Here is a 17079-nt window from a genome sequence, read left to right on the forward strand (position 1 = left end):
TTCCACTACCCTATGATATAGTTGAGATTCCCCAGCTGAAAAATTATTGCAGTCTCCTCGGTTTTTTGTCTATAACTTTTGAACGATGCATCCTAGCAAAATTTTTATGAGGATAATTCTTATTTAAAATTATTTTTCAAATAATATAGTCATACTTTGAAATTGCTATTTACGTAAGTAACAGAGTTACGGGGCTTTGAAGAAAAGTTTTGCAAATGTTTTCCTGATATTTTTCTTCAGAAATTCTTTTTTCATTTCTTCTTCTTCTTCTTCCACTTCATTTCTTTTTCATCATCATCTTCTTCTTCTTCTTCCTCTCCTTTCTTCTTCTTCTTCCTCTCCTTTCTTCTTCTTCCTCACCTTTCTCCTTTTTTCTTCTTCTTCTTCTTCTTCTTCTTCTTCTTCTTGTCCTTCTTCTTTTAGGGTTGTGTGGCAGAGAGTCCTAACTCCGCACTTGATAAAGACAATAAATTATTCTTCTTCCACTCCTCCTTTTCCTCTTTCTCGTTCTCATTCCTATTATTTTCTGCTAATTCCTCTCTCTTTCTCTTCCTATTTATCTTTCTATCCTATTTCCTTTTTCTACCCTGTTATTGGATAGGGCATATACATATTATTCTTCAAATTATTTTACTGGCGGTAAGCGATATTCGAATCAATACCCAGTTTTAACAAAATTGCAAAATATTATTTATTCCAAATACAATAAAATACAACATCGATAACGTAGAACAATATCCAACTTTTTAAAATATTATATATTCTTTGTAATGTCTATAATTATTTTAAATTACTTAATAATGTCAATAATATCATAAAAAATATATTTTAAGAAATTAAGCTAAGAAAGTAAGAATGTGAGTTTCTCTCTCCCTTCGAAGTTGATTTTCAAATCATGATAACAGCACTGTCGAACAAATTATTACCTACTTTATCATTATAGGCTATCACTAAGAGAGATTTTTTTGAATCAAGTAAGTACCTTATTAGTCAGTTATCTACTAATAGATTATTTACTTCGAGTGATATTGGCTTCGTTAAGTTTATGGCAGTCTTATCATAATCCCTAATAATGTCTATCATAATCCTTTCTATAATTCCCTCATGTTTTCATTACAATCCATGATCAACCTCTGCAATCCAATTCTTAAATATACCTGTCAAAAATAAATAAAAAATTGGGCACTTATCAAATTTTACAAAGTAGAAACATTCACATTTGGAGTTGATTTGAATTCAAATTTCAAAACTTCAAACTATCCTCGGTCAGCCCAACCATTTTCATGCTCTCTTGCCATAGGCGCTTTGCTTTCTCCATGTCTTTAGCCTGGGGAGCCGGCTCTTTCACGTTGCAATCGCTGAAAATTATTTAAAAACATCTTATTAAAACTTTAAAAACATAGCCTAATAATAGGGTAGAAGTTAAAATCAAAGAATCTCATAGTAAACTATGAGTCAAATGATGATGAGTCAAATCTCATCAACTATAGTCAAATGATGTAAATTATCGTAATTTATTATGGACTAGTGGGTAACCCGTGCTCCGCAAGGGCCCAATTAACAAACTGGAAGCATTAACGAATTGAAAGCTTGACAAACTGAAAACTTGACTTGCTAAAGGTGGGAATCCGTCAAGTTGACACTGTTGCTGTATTGGCGATATCGCAATTCGAAAATAACATGAAATTGTGAAATAATACATCAAATTGAAGAATATACAATTCTACGTTCAGTATTAATTTTTCAATGCATTATTGTTGAAGAGTTATAGCCTAAGCTTTCTGTCGTGACTGACGAACCAACTAAACGATGTATTTTATTTATATTATGTACAATCACTTGCGGAAAGAATCAACAGCTCCAAACCCATAATGTTGCTATTTCAATTTAGACAACACACAGTCCGAAAATATAGTGTAATGCAGCCGATTATTTGACATGAATTTTCACAATCCGAGAGCATCCATTGTTTAAAAATTAAAAGGTCGACGATGGTGAAAATTCATGATAAGTAAAATTGGAATGAAAAATGTAGTGTATGCCTCTTGGCAGTCGGTTCGAGGACGGGACCTGCAACTATCTACAGCAGATAATCGGGCCCGGCTCTACCCCTCTGTTCCGAGACACCATTTTCCTGGTTCAGTGAGTTGCTAATATTATCAATTTTATTATTATATATTATTCATCGATTTTTTTTATTAAAGGCAAATCCGGTAATTATTATTCTATTGTTTATTTAAAAAGTTTTATTAATATTTTATTTAAGTTTCCAGTTTCATTTTGAGTTTCAATTAAATTAAATCGATTATTAAGTTTTCCAATATATTATCTGTTTTGTTTATTCTTTTGAATTATAGTTCCTTCCTCATGAGTTATAGGGTTAGATCAATTCAACCTCTCGCAAGCCAAGCGATTTCCCCATTATAATAAATTGTTACCATAATGTCTAGGGCTGTTCTCACAACCCTATAATACCAGCTCAATACAATACCATACATAATTTTTAGTATAATGTTTATTTGGACTGTAAATTTTTGTGATCTTTATAAAAGTGTTTTCATAACCTCATTTGGACTATTTTTATCAAAATTAGGGAGAGGAACAGTTTTGGGTTTATCCTGTTGATTCTCTCCCAATCATTAATTTGATGTTGTGATTAAGGAATGTAATAAATGTAATAATAAATAATATAACCCCAATATTACCAAATATTAAATAATAACCCCATTACAATAGGATATGAGAGTCACATTTTAAAGTGAACAATTTACACCACAATACCAAGAAAACAAACAATTTTTTAATCTAAATATATCAGTTGATATGGATATAATATAAAGAGAGAGATATCAACAATAAATAGTAATTGAAAATATCAGCAATCAGATTTTTAACTTAATTATGTGTAACGCTAGTTCGCCTCCATGGTGCACATTGGGTAACGCTAAATAGACTAGCAAATAATGGCGGTCAGACAAACTTATGTTCTCTTGAACACAACCGAAAACTACACAACATCTCAAAGAATTTGGAAATATAGTGTATATCTAGGCATTTGAGACTCATGAGCTATATATTTGTTGTGTATCTGCCATACGCTAAATAAAATAAATAAATAAATAAATCCAAAAATGTGAATGAACTTGTAAATTTAGAGCTGAAAAACTACACGCAACATTGTAGGTGTAGATTTTAAATGATTTTACCTGTAATACAGTCCGGTCTCATTGGCTGCTGCCTCGCTGAGAGCACAGTAAAGGGTTGTTTGCGCCCCCTGTTCGGGGGTTTTCAGCAGGAAATAGCCCAGAGTTCGCGCCAGCGTGCGAGCACCGGTGAAATAGACCTCGTCCAAGTGTCGACCCAGCTCAGTTTTCACTACACCCGGGTGAACTGCGTATACATTCACTCCCTTACCTGCAACATTTATTTATTCAATGATCACAAAACACAAATCATCAAAATGATTGGGGAAGGACCAACATTATTATCATTGATGATTCATTCAAAGCCAAAAATAGATATTGCAGGCTAAAAAGAGAATAGTGCAAAGTCTATGTGCAGGGCCACACAGGCATCAATTAATTGAACGACCGTTAGCGAGTTCCTACTTTTGACTCACTGAAGGCTGAATCGTTGTCTGTCTTTTTGTATGTTCTACAACAACTTTAGAAAAAATTGATCAATCAGCTTCAAATTTTTAACATATGTATCATAGAGAACAATAGCATAAGTAGATATCCCATGGTATAGGGTGTTTATGTCGCAACTTTTACTGTTATCTCAAGCCGATAGTTCATGTAATTCTTTCCCGTGAAGCTGTTTGACACTGGTAGTCTCTCATATTGTGCCGTTCATACACTCTCACCCCAACAAAACAGTAAAATTCGACAATAACCAACAGTAATCGGCTTGAGATAACAGTAAAAGTTGCGACATAAACGCCCTATACCATGGGATATCTACTCACGCTATTGTTTCTCTATGCATGTATTCTTCAAACAGGTCAAGTTTGTAGGACAACGAAATTGACTCACTCCTTCGTCCTTCTTCAGGATATAACAGATAACATTGAAAGTGCATAAGAGAAAAATTCGTTTTGATTTATCATTTAGTCAGCTGAAGAATTATTCATTGCATGCAATCACAACAGTTTTTCCATTCATTCATTTACAAAATCAGCTGAGGCATTTGGGAGCTATCACACAGACAGACCTTCATGCGTTGACACATGATTTCAGCTGGTTAATATACAACATAATTTACAACTTTCACATCAACAAACTGATACGGGTTGAGATATAAATGTGCGGTTGTCGCCATCCATTTTCTCTTGGAACTCTGTATCAAAATCATGTATTACATGACCACCTTCTCATTTAAAAAAAAAATGAGTTTGGATTCATATGAGAGATAGAAATGTTGTAGCGACAGAGTAATTTTTCATTTCAATAGGAGAATCCCCAATGAAATCTCCTGTCAAATTATACTACTTGTGAAAGGAGTATTTTGTTGTTTTCATAATTTTCACCAGCTCTGTATAGGAAATCAAATGTTGCGGGTTTTAAAGATTACAATACACCAGTAAGTTCTTGAGAGAGTTCTCCAACCCAGGGGTCACTAGTTTATTCATATATGAAAACATGGAATCAAACAGGGGTTATACAAGAATAAGAGCTCTGATGTTAATAGAAAAAATAAAATAATAAATACGGTATCAAAGTACAGTCAATGCTTTTCAATAATTTGACATAAACATATTGATTTTACGGTTAATAAAGGCCCACTGTATAAATATAGGTCATTATTATGTAAGTATCCTACCTAATCTGGCATGTTTTCAATAAAATTTAATGGATCAATTATTCTATTCATAATCTAAAAAACGATTCTATATCAGTCTTCCAAAGAATATCTAAAAATTCAATTAATAAAATGCATATATTAACTCAATGAGACGAGTTTTTGCAATAAATTGTAAACAGTTTTATGCTGTTTTTCAAATAGTTTTTTTATCAAGAATGCGGACCTCCATGTCTAGACTGATATGAGTTCATTAAATTCTATTAACCTTATCTATGCTACTTTTGTACTGTACTTTGATTTCAAATTTATAGATTATTCTTCATTGAAATTTTATCAGCAGATTTGCAGTGCTCCCATTTACTCAAACTTTGTACAGTTTTATAATAACGGTTATGTAACTCTAATAATCAATTAGTGAAGATGCAAGTTTGGAATTGTGGCAGAAAGGCTTGAAAAATTGTCATAGCTTTAATCTCAGCAAAAACAATAGGCTAGCATGAAATTCATAAATTTTAATATAATAGATGGGTTGTCTATATTGATAGATAGACCTGAACTAGACAAATAGGTAGCCTACCTATAGTGAGGTTAACGTAATAACGGCAGTGGAGAAAGATAGGAGAACAGAGTTGCCGATTCTCTGCCTTGTTACTGCCTTCGATAAAGGCTAGCTGATACCGGTCTGATGTAATATTAACTGTTCATCCTTGTTTAAAATAATCAATCATACTTTATTCGTAAAGAAAATATATTTTCCAATGATTAAATAGCTAATAATTTTCCTTAATTTGGATGAAATATTCTTTAAATTAATTTTAATTCCACATTGTTTAAAAACTATTCATCATTCTCGTTTAAAATAATCAATCATATTTTATTCGTAAAGAAAATATATTTCCCAATGATTGAATAGTTGATAATTTTTCTTAATTTAGATGAAATATTCTTTAAATTAATTTTAATTCCACATTGTTTAAAAACTATCTCACAACGCTACGGAGCTAGAGAAGGATAGCACTATCTGCTTTGTCGAATGATAGACAAGCATCTCAGCCCCAATTTCAACCAAATACTGTCATTATCAAGTGCGGACATTACTGTAGCTTAAAAATCATCCGTGTCAATATAATATATACATGGTTTGTATAGTACATTGATGGTAAGCCCAAACCAGACAAATAGGTACCTACCTAATGTAAATAGAATAATTATTACCTACAGCACTATAAAACTTTTATAGTACTTATGTATTACAATAATTTTATTATAGTATAATATATCAGTTTGCATTAGTAGGTGATGTAAAAACGCTACTTATTATATCATGCCCATCTTGGAAATATCTTAAAAAATCAGTAGAAAACTAGCTTTTTATTACTGTTGATGGATTATTGAGATTTTCATAAACTGTTGTTATATTTCAAACGATTGAGAAGATGGGAACTCATTACTGTTTATGAATTGAGATTCTTAGCAACTGTTGTTGTTCAAATAATTGAGTAGACGAAAACCCTTTCACCTCCAAGTCCTTCTCCTACTTTTCAAAAAAGTTGTGACAGTATGAAGGTGTTTTTCAAAAATAATAGGTACTTATAATTTTATAATGCCCACCTTGAAGACGTTCCGCCAGCTCTTTAGTGAAAAGAACATTGGCCAGCTTGCTTTGTTGATAGGCAGCTAATGCACTGTAGGGTCTCTTCTCCCAGTTTAGATCGTCGAACTTTATGTAGCCTCCTGTCAAAAATTCCAAAAATCAAGTTTAAAAAATCAGTATAGTGAGGTCCACGTTATAATAGCAGTGTTTGATTAGCAATGGTATTGCTATCCTTGTCTATCATTCAACAAAACGGATATCCCTTTCTCGCTTTGTTTTTTTTTTTGCAAGATCGTCTTTTAACAATGTAGAATTAATAACAGTATGACAGTAATAATAATTAATTAACAGAATATTTTATCCTAATTATGAAAATTCATTATGAAATTATTAAAAAATATAATTTCTTGCTCAATAAAATATAATTGATTATTTTAAATGAGAATGAACATTTAATATCACATCAATAAACCTGTGTCAGCTACCGTCTATAGAAGGCATTGACAAGGCAGAGAATCGGCAACGTTTTCCCCTATCTTTCTCCACTGCCATTATAACGTGGACCTTACTATAGAATCTTTATCTAAGTTTAAAACATAGAACCCGAATTAAGATAGAAATATCTTGCCATCATATTTTTGTACTGGCTCTCATTTTATTATTCACAAAATGATCTCATTTTATTATTCACTCTCATTATTATTCGCTTGCATTGAATGATATAAATAATAATAATACTGAGGCTGATGCCCACATAAGCTCTTAGGCTTGTGCGTGGGTAATGAGTGAGAGGGATAACGACTACTTTTGAGGTAGTCGGGACCGTCGATTTATAGTCTCCTCCATAAGACGGGGTGGCCTATAACTACTATAACAAACTTTTACTAATATAACTAATTTTTCGAGTATTTCATTAATTATTCCCTGTGTATGATAAAAAAAAACTTACGCTGATGTGCAACTGACGACAAATTAACGATCCTGGCCGGTTGTGAATCGATAATTTTTGGCAAAAGCAAAATGGTGAACAGAAAATGACCCAAATGGTTGACTCCAAACTGTGTTTCAAAGCCATCCTCGGTTTTGCCTTGAGGACACATCATCACTCCTTCACATGGAAAAAAGACAATTTGAAATTATTATTTACTTGCTACTTATAAATGTGGGTTTGTCTTGTGGATACATGATTACATTTATAACATGGAAAAGAAAGATCATTTGAAATAATTATTCAATTTCTACTTATCAAGGTGGTTATGGTTTGTGAATACATCATATACCCTAACATGGAAAAACAATTTGAAATTATTATTATATATCTAAATCCTTGTTAACACGAAAGTTGTCAACTGAGATACCAAGAAATTGCCGAAATAAGTAACATTTTAACTTGAAAATGTTGACAACTTTTTTGAAGAAAGATATTATAGTCTGTGCAAATTTACTTCAGACTTGGAGGAATATGCAGCGCAGAGAAATGGAGGGAGATCTGCCAATTACAGTGATTAATAGAGTAATAGGTGGAAGCGCAGTTGCCAATTTGTCAGTCGTCTGACCGCTTTCAGACATGAAACTTCGCATGTGTAGCATGAGCACATGAACAGTCACTAGCAGTTGGAGCTGGCCGCTTCAAAACGGCAACATCGCACCTCTGTATCCCTCCCGCTGTGTGCTTTCTCTGCTGCGCATGTCCATCCCAAGTAGGAAGTAAATTTGCACGGACTATAGTGAACAACATTTTGTTGCCAACTCGCTGGTGGCTTAAAAATGTGAAATATCATAATTTATATTTGTGAATTGCAATAATTCTTGTCACAATGAGGTATATGTTGTTGCCAATCATTTCAATAATAGGATAAACTGATAAACCGTACGGTACTGCATTAAAATATATTAATTCATAAAATAGTATTTTGATGATTTCCTAGGCTATCGACTGTGTTGGAAGCAGGAAAAACTGAATGAAACTGAATTAGTATTTTAGAAAATTAGTGGTTCCCCTTTCTATATTTTTCACATAAGCACAACTATAATATTGTCTTTTTTCACTTGATAATGGCATCATATAGCCACAACACGTTGTGACTAAAACTTTTAAAAAGGGTACAGTACTTAGATTTCAATTTTTATTCATATTTACAACTATATTCTATAAATAGATATAAGAAGTGTACGGTACAAGTAATCTTCTATAATGATTGAATATTCAAGTAGCCCTATTCAAATACATTATTGTAAAAGATTTTTTTTAAATGTAAGAGTAGTCATACCAGCATTATTGATGAGTAGATGTATTTTCTGTTCAGTAGCCAAGATATCTTGTGCGCATGCTCTGATGGAGCTCAAAGAGTTCAAGTCTAGTTTCTTGATGACAACCTCTCCAATATTCTCTTCATCTTTCAGCTCGTCTTTGATCTCTTGGGCAGCCTCTTCAGCCCGCTTCAAGTCTCTGCAAGCCATTATCACTCTGGCACCTGAAAAATTTAGAAATAATAATTGATAAATCATTAGAAAGAAAGTAATAATAGTATAGGTATTATAAGTATAGGAATATAGAATTGATTTTCTTCTTTAGGGCTACTATTATAAATATATAAATAAAAATAGAAATCCAAGTACCCTTTAAAATTGTTTAGTCATATCATGTTTCGGCTACCTACATGATGCCATTATCAAACTAAATGAAACTTAATTAGTATTTTAGAAAATTACTGGTAGGCTACCCAAGTATTACTGATAGACTGCCACAAGTCCCATATCTGTAAAAATTTCAGGAGCTTTGCCCCATCTATGCAAAGTTTGATTTTAGATTCCCAATTATCAGGCTTCAGATACAATTTAAACAAAAAAAATTAAGTGGAAGAGATTGAGCATGAAAAACTCTACAATTAATGTCCAGTAACATTTCCACCTAAAATTGAAAAAAAAAGCTCGAAATTCGAGAAAATGTGATTATTTAAAAATTGCAAACTGTTGGCAACTGTTGATTCAAATAAATCATTCACTTTGAAGAGATAGCACTCATCGAGTGTCTCCAGCGTTATTGTCCTGTCACCAGCTGGCTCAGTTCTTTGAATAGTAGACTTGAGTTGCGCGTGAACACAGCGTCAGGTAAACAATTTTCATAACGGCAAGGAAAGTAGTGTGAGTGCGCCACACCAGATTTTTGACTTCGTGTTACCTTATCTGAATTTGGGAGAGGAATAGCACAAGCGGTCACCTTATTTTTTCTCTCATTTTGATGATGTAGGTACTTATTGTATGAATCAATAAAGAATGTTCTACCATACACATGCAATATTCTTCTTATCTTGTAAAGATTTGAATTGAATTATTTTGATAATAAATTTAATAGTAATAATATCTTTTCTCAAGTTGGATAACAATTAATAAAATATAAAGATTAAGTTCATGGATTTACATAAAATATTATATTTACGGTATATAGGCTAGTCGTTATTCAACAATTAACTAATTATTAATAGATATTATGAATCTATTTTACGGTTGAATTTATTAAATGTGTGATATTAAATTTTTCTTGTATAGGCCAATGTGTGTAATAATTTTTTATTATAATATATTGTGTACCATAATGATGAACATAACAATTAAAAATCAAAGTAGGTACCCCTTTATCATTTATTTTAATTTTCATACAACATTCACATTTTTATGTTTATAGTGTGAATGAACAAAGAAAAAATACATTTTTTATTTTGTTCATTCACACATGAAAATGAATTGAAACATGTGTGAAAAATAAATCTATTTTGATTTTTAATTTTTATTCAGCCCTAAAACAAGAAAATGAATATAAAATTATACTAATACTGTAGTTCCAAATTGGGGAAAAGATATTATCTGTTGAATAAATTTCTCACTCACCAAGCCTGTAAAATTCCTTTGCTGTAATTTTTCCTATACCCGAATTCGATCCTGTTATTATAGCAGTTTTTCCATCCAAGCGAATTTTCTCCACGAATTTTCCACTCATCAACCCCATTTCGATAACAAATATCACTCAGAATTCTAAAATCAGAATTTTTCTACAAACTTAAAAGTAGTTTTTTTATATGAAACTGTTTCAAAATAATGGAAAATGAAATCCAACTTTTTACCAATAAATAGACGAACCAACTTTGATATAAACTCACAATTTTGAAATGAGAATGTTCGGACTATCAAGCTACTGTAACGAAAATAATAAGTTATCCACGTAGAGCATACAACTAAATATTTTAATCCACAACAGACAGTGATTAACAACAGCGATAAGAATAAATAAAATTGAACCAAACTTTCCGTTAACAGTAAAGAGAATTTACACTTGGACGAGTTTGAACTTTAAACACTGAATTTGTTTATCGCACAGAAGTATTTCAAACCGTTATCAGTGTAGACTGACAAGCTTTGTGCTGGCTTTACGGGAATGTAGCCATGTAGCCTACTCTGCTCTTCTAGAAAAAGATAGAAGCATAGAACGATGATTTGATTTTGTTTGCTCTGAAATCAGGAGCATTGTCATCAGCAGAGCAGACGATACCGTTAACTTTCTATCTTCATCTATCTACCTTGCTTTCTACTGACTATCCTTTTCCTGCATGATGTAGGTTATGATGATTTTACAACATGAACTTGAAACCGGTATTCTCTAGAAAAGAAGGAGAAGATGTTCACTTTCACTTGCTGAGAAATGTAAAGAATTTATAGCATACGCTTACTACTTTGAAGAAATGCTTAATAACAATTAGGAAGCAGCAAGTTTGGCTCATTTGTGGTAGGCTTATAGCGCTGCATGAACGAATGTTTGTTTATTCAATGCTTTTTGGATAAAATAATAGGTAATGAGAAATTCATATCATGGTATATGTAGGTATACGGTACGGGTTTCTTAACACTCAGATAATATTTTGAAAAAACGTGCTGCTGATACCCTTTGAATGGATGACTACTTTTGATGAGGAAACTTAATAAAAAATTGCTTTCAGGTGTTTCAAAACCCACCTATGAAGTTGTAGGTTTATCCATCTCTTATAATCAAATATGATATCCATTATCCTATCCAAAGCAGCTTTCATAGGGCACACTCAAAAAAAGAATACATACTTTTTGTATTCCAGCAGGCAATGAACATATAAAGAACTCGCTGAAAGAATTTTGAATAAAAAATCTCTCAATTATCAATTAATACAGTCTTAGGGAATAAATAATTACATACGGTACCTACATGGTAGCTTACCTCTATTGCTAATAGATTTCCTGTATTTCTAATGAATAAATAACTTATAACAATTGAAACGTTGCAATTTGTAGCCTATTCTTGGTTTTTAATATTTTTTTCAATTTTCAAGGGTACTATAATTCTATTTTATAAATACAAGTAAGTAGCCCTGAATTCATACATTTTAACTTATTGAAGGTTTCAGATTATCCTTTTTCAAGCATATATTCAATAAATTGTCAACTTATTTCGTTTATCTATTTTGTTTAAAAAATTATGTTTATGTACTGTGATTATTATGTACCGTATGCTATAAATAGTAGGTAGCCTATAGTACAAAAATTCACCTACAATTCAAATATCCCGCGCTTCAGGAATACATAAAAAATACTTGGAGAAGAAGAGTGGATTTTAAAAATGATTATGATAATAGTAAGACATTTTAATTATTATAGTAAAAGGTCCTGTTGAAAGTAAAATACAATTTATAATATTTATTGCTAATTAATTATAAAAAAGATGAAGACCCAGATTGAAAATCAAGTTAGCAGGGATTTTCAAACAGCCGTTGATAGCAGTTTGTGTTTTTTGATTTGTCGTCTGTCGTGTGAAATTTGGAGGCAAAGCATCTAATTTTTGAGAGATTTATTTGTCAAGATATTTATTTAATTTGCCAGATAAACAAGACTTTAACTGGAATTTTAATGTTTATTTAATCTTTACATAGGTTTTTAGTGGTATGTCTTCCATTATTAAGTGTGCTTATTAGAACCAAATTCATGGACGGTTTTATAGGTTCTTGGTCTTAATATTTTGAATGTAAGTTTCTAACAGCCTAATCTATCATAGATAAATAGTTAAATAATGTGTCATGTTCTTATAAATACTGCTGAAAAACTCATATTTTTTACGTTTTACATCTGTGTAAATTTGTCTAGAAAAAGTACAATTTTTAATAGCCTACCTACAAATTTCTTATTGTTTGGCAACATACCTGAGACATAATATGACTATAAATTTTACTAAATTATTATAATAATCTAATTGCATAATACAGTAAATTTGATAAATTTATTGTTGAGTATTTATTTTGACGTCGGGAAGCTCAACTCAGCAAGCTGTTTATGGTTAATTGCTTGTGGTTATGGCCAAATTTTACTTTGAATAAACCACTTATCTATTATACCGTTATTAAAAATATTAATAATATTCAGTTGGGTTAGGTATAGTGAGGTCTAAATTATAATGGCAATGGAGGAGGATAGGAGAACGGCGTTGCCGATTCTCTGGTTTTTATAGAAGATAGCTGGCACCGGTTTATCTGATTTAGGCCTATCATTAACTGTTCATTCTTGTTTAAAATAATCAATTACATCTTATTCGTCAAATAAATATATTATTAAAGGTTTCAATAAAAACTTTTTATAATTAAGAGTTAATATCTTGTTAATTATAGCTTAATTATTGTATTTCTACATTGTTAAAAAACAATCTAACAACGTTATGAAGCTAGAAAAGGATATAAAAACTTTTCATAATTAAGAGTTACTATCTTGTTAATTAACTTAATCATTATATTTCTACATTGTTAAAAACGATCTAGCAACGTTGTGGAGCTAGAAAAGGATAGCTTTATCTATTGATAGACAAGGATATCAACATCAACGTTTATCAAATAGTGGACCTCGTTTACATTATAACGTGGACCTTACTAGAGGCCCCATGTATACGAGTGTATACTTTAAATAGACGTGCTAAATTTAATTGAATACTTACTTCATATTTCTCTTCTTAGACATCACCAGATATCTGGTTTGACTGTGTCAGAAAGTGGATCTGACTTGGTCCTTGTCGTAGAGTTGACATATAAATTAAACTGTGTTAATAATATACATTTATTTACGTTTGTAAACTTGGTCAAACATATAAAAATATAAAACATTCAAGAGTAGTAATTTTTCAACTTTATCAAGATGGCCTTGTCTGTAGGCATCACATTAATTATCACTCGGCGTTCAGCTGATGTTTTTAGTGGCATCAAAGTATTCCTCCACTGAGTAGAATATTCTATTAACCAGTTCTTGATTTTTGTTCTGAAGCTCCTGTCGTCCAAGTTCTTCACACTGTTAGGTAAGGCGTTGTAAATCCTCAGGGCTAGTATTGGAAAACAATCCTTCTTCTTACTCAGCCTGCAGAAAGGGATGTCTATTTTCGCTTTTCCTCTGGTGTTGTAGAGGAGTGTATGTCTTCTCTTCTTGTGAGCAAGTGGAAATTATCGCTTGCGTGCAACAGGGAGAGCCAGATATATTGATTGTATACCTTGAGTATTCTCAGCTTGATGAAGATGGGTCGGCAGTGGTCCAAGTAGCCCGCCGAATCCAGGATCCTTAAGCTTTCTTCTGCTGGAGCAGTACATCTTTACATCCTGGAGCATGTCCCCATAACTGAAGTCCATAGTTGTTGATATGGCTATGCAACATAGCGAAATACACCTCCACCAGATGCTTCCTGGAGATTAATGGCTTCAAACATCTCAGTAGGTACATCACTCTGACCAGTTTCAGACAGATGTTATCAATTTGGCTACTCCAACCAAGTTTAGCATCCAGTGTAAAACCCAGTATCTTTACTACTGTGAGATCGTCAAGCTGTTCCCGAATAAGATTGCATGTTGTCTCCTGGGTTTTGCTTTCATTAAGGTGCGTACAGATTTACGCGCCGCGAACATGAGCAATTCACTTTTAATCAGCTGATGCCAAACTTTTTATATTGTAAACTTATTATAATTGTAACTTTATAATTTTCATCTCAATTTTTATTTTTTGGTGCCATAACTGTTACTTCAAATAATCAAGTCTTATGTAAAATTTGATGAGGAATCCAATGAACCCGGAATCAATTCTGTAATTTTAATAGTTATTGAGATCTTTATAACACTGTTCACCAGGGGACCGTTTCTCGAAAGTCACAAATTACATAGTCACCTATGAATTTCAACAGGTGACTGGATTCATTAGTGAGACTAACTACAGGTATCTTTTATTAAAATTAATGTGTTCATTATTTTTTTTCAGTTCGAAGTAGCCTCATAAATTATCTTCTGGTGGATGAATAATCTGCAAAATGTCGGGTGATTCTACTTTTGGCATTTCTAATACAGAAGCTGCACTTTCCTCATCTAATAATTCAGGTAAACTAAATCATTTCCAATCATCTAATTGAAATGTGGGTTTATACTCTGTATATTCCATAATTTAGTTGCCTATACTTGCCTTCTATATTGGCATATTTTATAATATCATAGAGAAACAATAGCGTAAGTAGATATCCCATGGTATAGGGAATTTATGTCGCAACTTTTGCTGTTATCTCAAGCCGATTATTGTCGATTATTGTCAGTTTTTACTGTTTTGTTGGGGTGAGAGTGTATGAACTGCACAATTTGAGAGACTACCAGCGTCACACAGCTGCATGGAAAAAAACTACGTGAACTATCGGCTTGGGATAACAGTAAAAATTGCGACATAAACGCCCTATACCATGGGATATCTACTTATGCTATTGTTTCTCTATGATAATATGTGATGAGGTCCACGTTATGATGGCATTGGAAAAAGATAGGAGATCAACGTTGCCGATTTTCTGCCCAGCCACTGACTTCTATAAAAGATGATTCCGGTATATCTAAAAATCTAATTTTCTCAATTAAAAAAAATCTATAGTTTTTAAAGATTCAATAATAGATTTTCATAATTATATTCCCTCATTGTTATAAAACGATTTGGCCACGTTGCAGAGCAAGAAAAGGATAGCACTATTTGCTTTGTCGAATGATAGACACTGGTAGCAACACCAATAGCATCATTGATTACTGTATATTCTCGTATATTCTATTAGAATTATTTTTATTCAACGGTAATTAAATATTCTTCTTAGCTCTATCTTCAAGCCTTACTTGATTAAATCATCAACTTTTTTATTTATTATTTTTGTTTTTGAAAGAAAGAAAGGAACTTTATTTCGCCAAAATACAAAAATCACTTGAAAATATATTCAATTAGTAATACAATAATAATTGAAATATACTCGTACATACATAATCACAGAAATGAAAAGTACTTTATACGAAATAAAACACTGCATGCAAATGACCTTGATAACAAGTTCACGTCCGCAACTCCGCATTACAGAAGCATCATTGAACAGAAGAAGTTCTTTTAAGTAAGCATAAGTAATAAAACCAGAAAAAATAGAGAAAACAAAGTTTTACCATCTAAAATCCGGCTTAGCACTAACAGAAACACAAAAATCAACCCTCAATGAAGAAAAATAAATCACTTATATAAGTGAGGTACGGTTAGTCAGGTCAAAAATCCAGTGGTTTTAATAGTATTTTAATAGACATTTATGTAAATATATATATTCAACGATAATTAAATATTCTTCCTAGCTTTATCTTCAGACATTACTTAATTACATGATAAATTACTGTTCTTTGGATGAGAAATAAATCAATCCATTTTGCCACATTTAAAGTGAACGTATCACATTCTAGATGAAGCGGACGGAAGCGTTGACGATCTGTCGCAGAAGACCAATTCACAGTCAGACCTGTCGGCGGCCGAGGTAGCGAAATGGAGAGCGGATAATGAAAAACGGGTGAATAATCTGTTAGCGACCTTGTGGGACAGTAGTTTGGACCAGTCTGTGCCCGAATGGACGGGCAACAGTCGCGCGTCAAGATGGCGGCAACCGAGGAACCAAGATGGCGACGGTGCGGCGAGGTCGAGCGAGCACTTCAACTTGCCCGAGAACGATTCGATCGACGCCGTTGAAGAGGAAATACGCAGTCGTCGACGACCGTTCTCGAACGGCCAACGACGGAAATCGTCGGCTGCCGACGTGGCCGCTGCGTATAACGACAACACAACGGACGACGAAAACGTGTATAAGAAACCGCTCCCGTTCGCCCAACGTCGGCAGACCGCTAGGAAACCGTCAGTTCCCGATCCGAATGCTTTCAACGAAACGCACAGTTCCGTAGAGGAGGAGAGACCAGTGAGGCGGACTAGAGGAGGCTTTTCAAAACGACCCAAGTCGATTCCCAATCCGGAGTTCTTCGATTCGGCTACCATGGATGAGTCGGTGGTGGTCAAGGCCAAACCTAAGAGGTTCACGAGATCTGCCAGGCAGGTGACAGAGGCTAATATGAAAGCGTTTGAGGTATCCGATGACGAAGAGGAAGATGTTGGAGGAGAAGATGAGAGAGAAAAGAAACTAGAGGGGCAGAAGATAATAAGGAAGGCAATAGAGCAACAGAAACAAGAGAAGGAGGAGAAGATAGAGAAGGAAAAGGAACCACAGAAGAAGACAAGGGAAAAGAAAATGCAGAACTAGAGGAAGGGAGTGAATTGGAAGAGGAAGGTAGGGTTGATAAAGCCGGAGAGGAATCGAGAAA

General features: G+C 33.0%; 2 protein-coding genes across 2 annotated transcripts; one reads left to right on the top strand and one right to left on the bottom strand.

The window, feature by feature from the left end:
• Positions 1-666: 666 nt before the first annotated feature.
• Positions 667-10832, bottom strand: LOC111054827 (retinol dehydrogenase 13-like). Its single transcript, XM_039433295.1, has 6 exons — positions 10286-10832; positions 8668-8871; positions 7347-7505; positions 6415-6537; positions 3207-3414; positions 667-1358 (listed from the first exon to the last, which is right to left on the bottom strand). The coding sequence occupies exons 1-6, from the start codon at positions 10401-10403 to the stop codon at positions 1244-1246; spliced, it is 927 nt and encodes a 308-aa protein (XP_039289229.1). The 5' UTR covers positions 10404-10832; the 3' UTR covers positions 667-1243.
• Positions 10833-12198: 1366 nt separating this feature from the next.
• On the top strand, positions 12199-17068 carry LOC111054832 (uncharacterized protein DDB_G0283697-like). Its single transcript, XM_039433297.1, has 3 exons — positions 12199-12440; positions 14696-14811; positions 16177-17068. The coding sequence occupies exons 2-3, from the start codon at positions 14745-14747 to the stop codon at positions 17016-17018; spliced, it is 909 nt and encodes a 302-aa protein (XP_039289231.1). The 5' UTR covers positions 12199-12440; positions 14696-14744; the 3' UTR covers positions 17019-17068.
• The last annotated feature ends 11 nt before the right edge of the window (positions 17069-17079 follow it).

This window comes from Nilaparvata lugens, chromosome 7 (genome assembly GCF_014356525.2).
Source record: "Nilaparvata lugens isolate BPH chromosome 7, ASM1435652v1, whole genome shotgun sequence".
NCBI lineage: Eukaryota > Metazoa > Arthropoda > Insecta > Hemiptera > Delphacidae > Nilaparvata > Nilaparvata lugens.

Coding starts and splice junctions, on each gene's coding strand:
- LOC111054827 (XM_039433295.1), bottom strand. CDS start 10,403: ATGGGGTTGATGAGTGGAAAATTCGTGGAGAAAATTCGCTTGGATGGA. Junction 8,872..10,285: donor AAAGGAATTTTACAGGCTTG/GTGAGTGAGAAA, acceptor TAAATTTTTCAG/GTGCCAGAGTGATAATGGCT. Junction 6,538..7,346: donor GTCGTCAGTTGCACATCAGC/GTAAGTTTTTTT, acceptor AATTTTTGACAG/GAGGCTACATAAAGTTCGAC.
- LOC111054832 (XM_039433297.1), top strand. CDS start 14,745: ATGTCGGGTGATTCTACTTTTGGCATTTCTAATACAGAAGCTGCACTT. Junction 14,812..16,176: donor TTCCTCATCTAATAATTCAG/GTAAACTAAATC, acceptor ATCACATTCTAG/ATGAAGCGGACGGAAGCGTT.